The 12,428-nt window shown below is 39.2% G+C and overlaps 1 protein-coding gene across 5 annotated transcripts in view; it reads right to left on the reverse strand.

Moving 5' to 3' along the window:
* The window catches only part of GPSM2 (G protein signaling modulator 2), a 47,746-nt gene extending 39,788 nt beyond the window's left edge, over positions 1–7,958 (reverse strand). For 3 of the 5 annotated variants that reach the window (XR_009607482.3, XM_060624251.3, XM_060624250.3), the window contains exon 1: positions 7,630–7,958. Coding sequence is in view for 2 of the 5 variants with exons in the window: in XM_060624251.3 (XP_060480234.1) it covers positions 7,630–7,943 (314 nt within the window). In the remaining 3 variants the exon portion in view is untranslated. Of the gene's footprint in view, positions 1–7,420; positions 7,513–7,629 lie in introns of those variants that run through there. The other 2 variants (XM_060624253.3, XM_060624252.3) reach the window with 2 other exon arrangements.
* Positions 7,959–12,428: the final 4,470 nt, after the last annotated feature.

The raw sequence follows: 12,428 nt of genomic DNA on the forward strand, positions 1-12,428 counted from the left end.
TGATTCTTTAAGTATCTCTATAAACTGGTAACACTCATCAGACAATAAATATAACTTACTTTTTTTGCCTCCTGGTTAGATAATCTAAATTCTTTAAACTTTTTATCCTAATAATTCCCTGTAAGGAGCAACAGTCAAATTCTCCAAATCCCTTTCAATTGTAATGTTTCAAGTCAGATACAGTAGCCCTTTAACAATTTGGGCAGGGATAAATATGGACAAAGAATCAAGAACACACTTAAAATGAAGTTCTTTTATATTAGACTTAAGGGTACAGGTTATAACAAATACACATCACAGTAATAATGGGGGTAATAAAAAAAGAATGCCAAAATAAAGTCCAATAGAGAGAAAAGTTCAGAGCTTGGTTTTAGTGTGGCAGGTGCTGAGGGAACAAAATAAAAGCAAGAAAAATTATTTTGACATGAGAATACATGACTGACATGGGAAATTAGTGCCTAAAGCAAGGGAAGTCAAACCCTAGAATGGCTGGGTACTTGATTAGGTAATCTAGCTAGGAATACCTAAAGAAAAATGAAAAACAATGGCCACTGACTAGATACGAGAAGTAAAGGTCAAGCAGTAACAAAGAGCACGACAATATTTCCAACTTTCAAGGTAGATGGAACAGTAGCATTGCACAGTGAATGACAAATCGGATTGCAATAGGGATACTTCCAAGGTGAGAAAATGGAATCTTAGACTTTGAGGAGGGAAAAGTGTAATACTTCTTTTAAACTTGTACTTGGTAAAGTGCTATATTCACAAATAATAGCTGGAAAAAATAAAGATATCAAACGAGATAATTTGAAATCATATAAAATTTGGTAAATGGGAAAGAATCAGAAGGGTAAAAAGTAGAACTGAGTGACCGACATTACTGAATTTTTGCACAACTTACATTAAAAACTGTTAAAGTACCAATGAGATCTAAATGTTAATCCTGCAATAAGTCAGCGGCAAAATTAAAGAGAAAGTGCAATGAAATAAAAATTAAAGCAATGTATAAAAGTTCTGATTCTTTTTTCAACATACTCAATCTCTAAACCAATACTATAACCAAATTTTTACATAATACTCTGAACTAAAGTTAACTCAAAATTATACCTGTGTATCCATATATAATCTATGTATAGTGTTGAACATGGTTTTAGTATCAACTGATAATTGTCATATATAGCAAATGTAAATTACTTTACAAGATCCCAAGTTAATAAAATAAACAATCACAGTGCTTAGTTAAGCAAATCATTCTATTCTCTATCATTCTGGAGAAATGCAAATTTACCACAGATTATGCTGTAAAACTGTATGAATAAAATTTTCCTTAAGCAAATACATAATCCTAAATACATACTCCAATTAAGGCTACGTCTTAATTTATTGTAAATTTTTAAATCTGCAACAATCAATGTTAGTCTGTGAGACAGTAGGCCAAGTTAGTTTAGAAAACAAGCATAGCTAACAGTGTAACTGCTATGTAACAGTGTAACTTTCTAATGAGCTATTTGTGACTATCAATCAGCTAAATAAATAGAATAAAATTCAAAGAACAGATTAATGGTTCTAGATTCCAAATAAATCTTAAAAAGGTATACCACCAGTCAGAAGGCTTTCCAAGTGTATTTGAAATTAATCCTCAAGGTCATTATGAAAGATAGCAAATCTATGCAAACTAAAGGCACTATTTCAAACTTTTTTATTTATTTATTTTTAAGTTTATTGGTTTATTTTGAGAGAGAGACAGACAGACAGACAGACAGCACGCGTGCACAAGCAGGGAAGGAAGGGACAGGGGAGAGAGAGAATCCCAAGCAGGCTCTATGCTGTCAGCACAGAGCCAGATGTGGGGCTCAAACTCACCAACAGCGAGATCATGACCTGAGCCGAAACCAAGAGTCAGATGCTTAACCAACTGAGCCACCCAGGCAACATTCTCATTTTTATTCTTGGCAGGTTAAAAAAATATATTATGATCCAGGGGTGTCTGGGTGGCTCAGCCGGTTAAGCATCTGATTCTGGATTTCGGCTCAGGTCGTGATCTCACAGTTTGTGAGTTCAAGCCCCATATCGGGCTCTTTGCTGACTGTGCAGAACCTGCTTGGGATTCTTGCTCTGTGCCTCTCCCGCAGTCATGCTCACACTCTCTCTTAAAAAAAAAAAAAAAAAAAAAAAAAAAAAAAAAAAATCTGGATATACGTGTGTGTGTGTGTGTGTATACATATATCCAGAGCTATGGCCTTTAGAAATGTCAAAACAACAAATGCAACCATTTCAGAGTACTATAACCTAAACAATTTTAATGATATACAGTAAGAATTCCTTTTCATGTTTTCAATGTTTACAACTAAAAGCTCACCACTCTAAACAACTAAACTACGCATAATCTTCCTTTTTTGATGGGGAAAATTTATACTTAAAGACTCCAATGAATTATCCCTGGATAACCAAATACAAATATATATGAAATTTCAAATTAGATAAATACTAAAAGAAAATGTAATGTAGAAGAAAAAGATTTGAATATTTCAAACCTTCATCTTAGCATTGTTGTTAAACAGCGAGAAAGGACCAAGTATGCATCTACTTATATGAGAAATGCTGAATGTTTGTAGGTCAACAGCAGTTTCCAAAAGTCTCCACACAAAGCACTATGGATATAATAATTATTGCATGAGCAAACTCAGTGTCTTTGGTTTGGCAGGCCATGATAAATCAGGAAGAATATTGAAGATTTTTCTGGGGGGTGATAAACTAGAAAGGGGCTCCATTTTTATACTATACATGGAGTCAATCTGAATTATGCCAATCACTACACCAATCATTAAAACTGCTGTTTTGTAATTACAATCCTCAGTGATTACAATAATTCAAGAGGATGAAATAGTTGTTTAAAAATTTCAAGGACAAAAGACAGATTACTTTTATGTAACATCCCTAATCTTGGTTTCCTTTTTTCCCTGCAAAGCAGTTACTGAATCACAAGTACTGCTCCAACAAGACTTTATATTTAAAAATATAGGTAAAGGAATAGGTATGTTCGTTAGATAAAATTAGTATTTTTCTCCCTATTACTCGGTTTTCTCATCAAACTAAAGCCCAGAGTTTGCAAATAATGTTAATTTTCTCTCCTACAAAACAATGTTAAATATAGTCCTTTTAATCTATTAGAAAATTAACAATCTTCTGAGTTTCAATTAGACACATAAGAAAAATGATTTATAGTTAACTGTTATAAACACATAAAAATGGGATTCATAGAAGTATTACAATACCAAAGTTACAAACGACATTGTAAGGACTGAGGAAAAAAAAACACATTCTAAATTTTCATCATTCCCAATTATATATTCAGTGCTTTCCAAATGACTACTCAGGTTAAAAGACCAAGAGATCACAAGAATATGTCTGCAATCCAAAAACACTGACAATTTACACTAAGCCCAATTTCTACCAAAAGAAAACAAAACCCTTAAGTGTATAGTTCTTGCCCTTTCTGATCTGTAATCTTTTTGTTAATAAATGAATAAATAAATAAATAAATAAATAAATAAGTTTATTTAGGCGTTTTTCTTTTTTAGGGCCTATATAAATTTTGGACAACCATGATGCAGTTAATTGGAGCTCAAAGAAACAAATTAAAAATACAGCTTTTGAAGACACTGCTGTGCCACCCCCCCCCCAAAAAAAAAGAGAGAAAGAGAGAGAGAGACAGAAGAGATAGAACAAGGAGAACACAACTCACAGAAAAACTCGTTACCAAGTTACCAGAGAATATTGACTTATAGCTATTTAGTACTATCTGTGTTGGTGAGTCATCAGCTTAAATCAATACATATATGAAAAACTGAGTAGTGAACAGAAGTGGTCCTTTGTATTAGGCATTGTTCTAGAGTTAAGTGACAACAAACTAGTTCTCTTAGCAGAAGGACTTTAAAGAGGCATAACTGGTTTCAAATAAATTTTTAAGTAGAAATAAATCCCAAACGCACAATGGTTTAAAAATGTCTATAAGGGTCCCTAGACAGTTTGAATTTAGAATTCTTTATAGGAAAATATAACTTTATCTTCTTCCAAATGTTATCACTATCCTGTGAAAAAATATGATTATTCATGGGATGAGCACTGGATGTTATATATGTGATGAATCACTAAATTCTATTCCTGAAATCATTATTACACTGTATGTTAATTAACTTGGATTTCAATTAAAATAAATAAAAATAATTTTTTTAAAATGTGCTTAGTCAATTCAGTAATGCTATGAGATATGGTAAGAATGATTCTAATTTTTTTTTTCTAGGTTTATCTATTTTGAGAGAGACAGAGAATGGGGGGAAGGGAAGAGAGAGAGAGAAGGAGACTGAATTCCAAGCAGGCTCCGCCCTGTTAGCGCAGAGCCCAACACAGGGCTCAACCTCACTGAACTGTGAGATCATGACCTGAGTGGAACCAAGAGTCCTACGCATAACCGACTGAACCACCTGGGTGCTCCTGGAATGATTCTAAATAAAAAGGACCAGGGAAAGCTTTTTGGAAGCAAGGAATCCACATTGCACCTTAAAGGATGGGTGGACCCTTGTGAGGCAAATGGAGGAAAGGCATTCCAGTCACAGGGAAATGACTCAAGCAAAAGCAAGGAGGTAGGAATGCACAGAATGTGTGCCCAGGACAAGCACACTGGATTAGGAGTAGGAAAAGACAAGTCTAAGAAGGTACTAAAGTGTACCTCATGATCTCACAGTTTCCTGAGTTCAAGCCCTGCATCAGGCTCTGTGCTGACAGCTCAGAGTCTGGCACCTGCTTCAGACTGTGTGTGTGTGTGTGTGTGTGTGTGTGTGTGTGTGTGTGTGTGTGTTTCTCTCTCTGCCCACCCCCCCCACTCTCTCTCTCAAAAATAAAGACATTAAAGTATTAGGGGCTGTGAATATATATGTGGCCTTGTATTTAACCCTGTAATTTTTTCAACGAAGGAATAACAAAGTTGGGTCTGTGTTAGTAAGATAAACTGGCAGCAATGCATACGGTAGAACATGGAGAAAGAAGATAGATACTTCAAAAAATTCTAGAAGCAGGGCACCTGGATGGCTCAGTTGGTTGAGCATCCAACTTCAGCTCAGGTCATGATCTCATGGTTCCTGAGTTCAAACCCTGCTTCAGGCCCACAGCTGTCAGCTCAGAGCCTGCTTCAGATCCTCTGATCTCTCTCTCTCTCTCTCTCTCTCTGCCCCTCCCCCACTCACACCCTCTCTCTCAGAAATGAATAAATATTAAAAAAAAAAAAAAAAATTCCAGGAGTACCTGGGTGGCTCAGTCAGTTGAGCATCCAACTCTTGGTTTCAGCTCAGGTCAAGATGCCACGGTGAGTTCGAGCACCTCATGGGGCTCTCTGTGCTGACAGCAGGGAGGCTGCTTGGGACTCTCTTCCCTTCTCTCTTTGCCCCTCCCCTGATTGCTCTTTCTCTCAAAATAAAATAAATAAACTTTAAAGAAAAGTTTTGGAAAAATTCCAGAAGCAACTACTGAATAGGAAATTTTCTCTTGTCATCTCACAACAAACACCAAGCAAATTGCTTTGCACATAATTGATGGTCAACAAACTTTTGATTTCTTGCCTGTGAAGAAGAACTATGAAGTGGCAAAGAATCCTAGCATAGTGAGAAAACTGGGCCTTAACACATATCTGCTCCACAGTAAAGAGTAAATTCATATTCATGTAAATACCTCAGAAAAGTTTTACTCAATTTTTTACTGTCTTTATAAAATAGATGATTAAAGGATATTGAAAGTGTTACATGATTTAAAAGGTCCTAAAAGGAAGACAGTTGTCCTAAAAGGAGGACTGAAATATTTCTGCATGGTTACCAACACACAACACCTAAAGGCATCTTAAAAGTGAATTATGTCCCTACAAATGGAATCCAGAGATCTGGAGGAGATTTAAACAATCGCACAGAAGCAACACAGCGAGGGCTCTGGGATCAGGCCACAGTTTGAATCCTAGCACAGTGACTTATTAGTTATGTGATATTGAGCTAGTTAAACTCTCAGAGTTGGTTTGGGCATAATGACACTTATGCAACATGTGTTGTGATGATGAGAGATAGGATTTATAAAGTACCTAACCCAGTGCCTGGCTCTGGAACTTAACAAAAGTATAAAGTATAGTAGTAATGATAGATGACATTTTTTTAAATGTCTACTATTAGACTAATCTAAATCCGCATCAGGTTTTTGAATTCCAGAAAATTACAAAATTTTACTGTTTGGGTAAATCTCAGACATATTCTATGCTTAAGTACAAGGCCATTTACAAAATCACTATAGGCTATCTTCGTTGTAATTAGCCTAGCACCAAGTCTGGAATTTATATTAAAATATAATATTTGTAACACTTCATGCCTGACTTAATAACATTGGAAAATACAGCTAAACTGCTGATCTAGCCAAAGCAGATTTGGGGGGAAATGATTCTACAGCAATATCGTACAACTTTTTACTTTGTATCTGCTCCACTGCTTATATTATAAATAACAGCCTAAAGAAAGAGCTTGCCTGAATGAATCCATGGTAAGGTGTAAAGCAGAGGAGGTCCGAGACTGCCCTCGTCCCGAGCCCTCACTCTTCTCACACCCGCCCGGGTCAACCAACAGCGATCGTCCTTTGTTTAGAAGGAGGCAGCAGAAAAATCAACTAAAGCTGTTTCTCCAACAGGGACGACCCTAGCAAAAGTGGTTTTTATCTGAGGTAATCACAGCGGTGGTTATCAGACCGGAAATCTTCGCGCACCCTCCTAAAGTGGCAGCCTGAAAATTCAGCTGGGCTGGTACATTAACCCCCCCACACACACCACGAGAGCTTCCAACACAAGCCGGCAGAAAGGAAAGCCAAGAACCTACTCCGCTTAACTCTGTGGCAGGCTTAAATTATGCATGAAAGCAAATAAAATTGCCACCCTTACTCGTTTTCTTCAGCGGAGTTCAAATGCTACTAGTTAACACGATCTAACTAGTTACCATTTAAACAAGGAAAGTATAGATTTTCCACTTTTTACTCTTCGTAGGTTTTTTATAGATTTTCGGTAAGGGCTTTCTCAACATTCTCTGCTTGCGAAAACTTTCCGCAGCAACTACCAATTTCTACGGTAATTCGACAAGTCTGTGCCCAGAATTCGCGAACTGAAAACGAAGGAGACGCAGGTGTCCGACAAACACTGCCGGCTTCAGTCGGCAAGCGCAAGACTACAAGTGAGTGCTGTCTGCCTCGGGTTAATTCCACAGGCGTTCGGGGTTTTAAGCCACTGTTTGTTACACTCAGAATGCGTGAGGAGTCGCTGTACCCTATCATACTTTTTATTTTAAAAAGGGAACAAAGCTCTTAAACTTGAAAAAACTTAAAAAATCTCTCAACAAGAAAGCACCTCGCACATCAGCCAGCTACTCCGCATCCCGTTTCTGGTTTCTTCACTCGGGTCCCTGGCAGCGCCTGTCCCCGCCGACCACCCCGAACAAAGCGGACGGCCCCGGGACCCCGGACCCTGAACCCACCCCCTACCCCACAGTGCCGCACACACCCGACCCTCCCCGTCAGTTCCCTCCGCGAGGCGCCCTCAGACGCCTCAGAACTCACCTCCCGCAGGCCGGCGAGTCCCGGGAGCGCGGCGGACGCCACTGAGCTGCGGCAGCGGCCGCCTGGGGCGAAGGACGGGTGGCTGTGGCCCCTCCCCCAGGCGAGTCCGCGCGCCGCGGGCGCCTCACCAGGCAGGGGCACCGCGGCAGGCAGGCGCGCGGCCCCCGCCCCAGCTCGCTGCGGGTCACGTGAGCCAGAGCTCCTGCGGCTCTCCTCGCCCCCCTCGCCTCCTTCCCCTGTCCAGGGGTCCCGCAACACCGCCCGGCCTCCTCCGCTCCCTCCTCTGCGCCTGCGCCCCAGCTCGTCTCTCCCATTCAAACCGACAACGCCCCGCGTCTTTCGGACCCGCCAATGGCCGGCGTGGGGGAGGAGGGGCGGGGCGGGCGACGGCGTTTTTGCCTCTGGGGTTCCGGAGGGGCGTGCGGGAGGGGAACTGGGAGACTTTGGGGGGCTTGGCCCCCTGCCGCTCCGGGGCCTATCCTCAACCGTCAAGTTGAAACTGCACTATTATTTCTTATTCAGACGCTGAAGGGTGGAGCGATAAATATCTCCCAGCAAAATGTTCAGAGAGGGTGGGCGCCGAGAACTAATGCGATCTGCGCTTAAAGCTCCGACGGCCTGGAGAATGAGTTTCCCAAGCAGCATATGCGGGATATTTAAGAAAAAAGAGGGCTCTGTGACAGGAACAGAGGGACCCGTGTCAAAGTCGAACAAGGCAGCCTCAGTTCTTGCGGGCCTGTCACAATTCTGGCGTTTCCATCTGTTAGGAAAGCAAACTTGTGTTGACTGCAGAGTTGCCGGTTCCCAGGAAAACTGGGTGGCAGTCTACTCAGTTTCAGGCCAATGCATTCCAAACACACTGGGAAGAGTAGTTTTATTTCCGTGCACCTCCTCTCCACGTCAAGTTTAACCAAAAAACTGGTCTCAGTTTTTCACAAAAATAGCAAGTCTCTCTGGGCTGAAGAATCAGATGAATTTAATTAGATTATTTCTCAACTATTTCTCCACCAAAATGAAATTTACATGTTTCTGCAGGCTTAAAGAGGTGTTAGAGAAATCCCCACTTTCAGTATCTCTCTGAATGATGGCCATAACCAGTGATCCAAGCAGCATTTCTCTTACTGGGAATGTATTGCTGCAAATTGGTTAAAATAACAGCCTTGGCATCAGACTAGACCTGGATTTGAGTTCCATCTCTGCCAATTACAGGCTGATTGACCTTAAACGAGTTCCCTATCCTTCTTTAGCGTTAGTTTCCTCAGCTGTAAAACACGGGAAAGAAATCCTGTTGTAATATAAGGGTGGTTGTGATGCTTCAGTGAGTTAAGTTTTGTTAAGGAGTTAACATAGTGTCCGACTGCTTACTATATGGTACTTATTATCGACAACTACCTTTAATATCAGGTACTTATAAATAACAACTGAATTAGATGGCTGTAACATTTCAGAGGTAGGTATTATAATACCATCTTACTCATAAATTCTTTTTTGGGTGTTGATAGGAAAACCACAAAGGAAATGCCTTATGTCAAATTCAACATGTCCAAAAATAAATCATTATTTCCCGCCTGCAGATCTTCTCTTACACATATGACTTTCTATCACTGGTATTAGTTATCTCCATCTTACTCAAGTTAAATTAGTTTTTAAATTATCTTTTAAAAGGCATAACTCAGATTATGTCACTCTCCTATTAGAAACTTTTAGTTTTCATTTAGATTACATTCATTTCAATTTCTCATTTGATTTAAAATAAAATCTAAATTCCCTATCAGGGCCCACAAAGCTCTCGGTCATCTTGCCCTACTCACCTCTCCCCTCTCCTGTATTTCTCTCTCCTAGCTTACTTCCCTCCAAATACACAGGTCATTCCTCCATCCCTAGAATACACTTGATCTTAGCCAAAAGGCCGAGAAGCGATTCTCCATCCCTAGAATAGACCAAGCCTCAGGGTTCTCTCAGGGCCTTCTCCCTGGCAGTTGCCCCTGCCAAGATTTTTCCCCTCCGGCCCTTTAAATGGCTGGGTACTTTTCAGCCCTCAGCTTTCAGCTTATTCATTACAGTATATAGCAAGTATTTATTAAGTTTCTGCTATGTGTCAGGAACTGGTGTAGGTGCTGGGAATATAGTAATGAGCAAGACCAAGCACAGCCCCTGCTTTCATGGAGCTCAATAAAAATAAATAATGAGAAAAATATCAGGTTGTGACAGGTACCAAGCAGAGAATTCAAAATAGGGTGATGTGAGAATGAGTGACTGAAAGACTGCATTGAGGGTCAAGGTAGAAAGAAAGTCCACTTTAGGAAGATGGTATTCAAATCAAGACTTTAATTATAAGGAGCCAACTTTCAAGTAAAGCTCAGGGAAGAGAATATTAGGGAGAGGGAGCAGCTAATGCAAAGCCCTGTGAGGGCAAGCTTTGTCTGGGAAACTGTAAAAAGACCACTATGGCTTAAATGAAGGTGAGGTAGAGAAGAACATACAAAGTGAAGTCACACCAGATCATATAGACCTCTGTAAGCCAGGATAACGAGTTTGGGTTTTATCTTCTAAATGTTATAATAGCCAGAGGACGATTTTAAACTTGAGAACAACTTCATTTGTTTATATTTTTAAAGGAGTACTTTGAAACAAAACCAGAATCTCAGACATTCTGTAAGACAGCCCGGACTCTTCATAAACATCATTGTCATGAAAAACAAACCAATCAAAAAAAGGTACATGAATCTTTACGGAGTCCTAAGTCAGAGAGGGAGGGAGAGAAAGAAAAAGAAAGGGAGAGAGATACACATTTTATTTTATTTTTCAGTAAACATTGAATCCAGATGGATATCTTCTCTTTATTGAATAAGCCAACAGAAAACATTTCATCACAGGGTTTATGAAATCCCCCACAAAATAAAGGAGAGGGAACCTCTTTCTGAATATTCAGATGGAGAGTAAAGTCTGAAACAACTTATTGCAGAAGTACAAGAACATTCCAGGGAACATCTGCATAATAGGATGCAGGAAGACCTGGCATAAATAAGAGAGACACACATTTTAGAAGCAATTGGGGAAATTTGAATGTAGATAATATATTACATAATATTAGAGATTTACTGTTAATTTTCCTAGAGGTGACATGGAATTATGGTTACATAGGAGAATTTTTTTTTTTTATTTTTAGGAAATGCAAGCTGAAATACTCAAGGATAAAAAAACATCACTTCTGCGACTTATATTCAAATGGTTCATCACTTCTGCACCTTATATTCAAATGGTTCAGCAAAAGACAGAGAAAGGAGAGAAATATAAACTAAATATTAGCAATTAGATCTAGGTGAAGACATATCTCTTATTCTTGTACTATACTATTCACGTATTATTCTTTTACATTTGCTAGAAATTTAGAATGTTTCAGAATAAAAAGTAGCAAAGAAAATCAATCTGTAGACTTCCATGTCTGACAGTAGTAAACCAGATTCCCTGTTCAACTCTCCCACTGAAAACAACTAAAACAACTTAAAATGCTTTTAAATATTTTTAAAAAAATAGAAAATTTATTAACGAACCAGCACTCAGATTAGGATTACTCAGAAGCTAGGAACTAGTAAAATAGATTAGCAGAGGAACTTGAGTTTTAGTTGTCATGGTCTCATGAAGCATGGAAAAAGGAGACAAAGGCCAAATCCTACCAAGATGAGGAATCCAATGAGAGACTCCACACATAGGTCAGCATCCCCTAGATCTTTTCTTACTGTCTTTTACCAGAAGACAACAAAAGAAAATTACCTGTAATCATCCTCAGCATAGAATGAAAGAGGAGATATCTCCTCTGAGATTTTTTTTTATTTTTTATTTATTTTTTTAATTTTTTTTAAATGTTTATTTATTTTTGAGAGAGAGAGTGAGACAGAGTGTGAGTGGGGGAGGGCCAGAGAGAGGGAGACACAGAATCGGAAGCAGGCTCCAGGCTCTGAGCTGTCAGCACAGAGCCCGACGTGGGGCTCGAACTCATGGACAGTGAGATCATGACCTGAGCTGAAGTCGGACGCCCAACCGACTGAGCCACCCAGGTGCCCCAAGATTTTTTTTTTTAAACCAAAGGCAATAATCTGCTCTACCTGGCTTTGTCTGAAACTCAAGCACATAATTTAAAGTGGTTTCAGGTTGGTGGTGCCTCCAGCCAGCTGGCAAAGGTAAACCAAATCACCTCTAAGAAAACCAACTGCTATAGACTGAATATTTGTGTCTCCCCCAAATTTTATGCTTAAACTTAATTCCCAACGTAACAGTATTTGGAGATAGGGTCTTTGATTACGTCATGAGGGTGGAGCACTCATGAATGAGATTAGTGCCCTTGTTAAAAAAAAAAAAGACCCTAAAAACAGCCTCTTACACAGGGACACAGTGACACAGTGAAATGAAAGTGCTCTGAGAACCAAGAAATGGGCCCTCACCAGACACAATCTGCTGGCACCTTGACTTTAGACCTCCCAGCTTCCAGAACTGTGAGGAATAAATGTTTTGTTTAAGCAACCCAATTTATGGTATTTTGTCAGTTCAAATGGACTAAGACACCAACTTAATCCAGACCCCAAAAATTTACACAGAGAAAGTTCCAAGAATTATTCTTAAACAAGAATTAGCAGGGAAAGACAATGGAATCAAACTCTTAAAGACATTGAAATTGGAATTACCAGTCATAGATTATAAATATGTTTAATATATTTAAAGCAATAAAAGATTGAAAATATAAATAAAGAGCAAAGTTCTGCCAAAAATGAATAGGCAGACTTAAAAAATTATTCAGGGGT

This window comes from Panthera onca, chromosome C1 (assembly GCF_046562875.1).
Source record: "Panthera onca isolate mPanOnc1 chromosome C1, mPanOnc1 haplotype 2, whole genome shotgun sequence".
NCBI lineage: Eukaryota > Metazoa > Chordata > Mammalia > Carnivora > Felidae > Panthera > Panthera onca.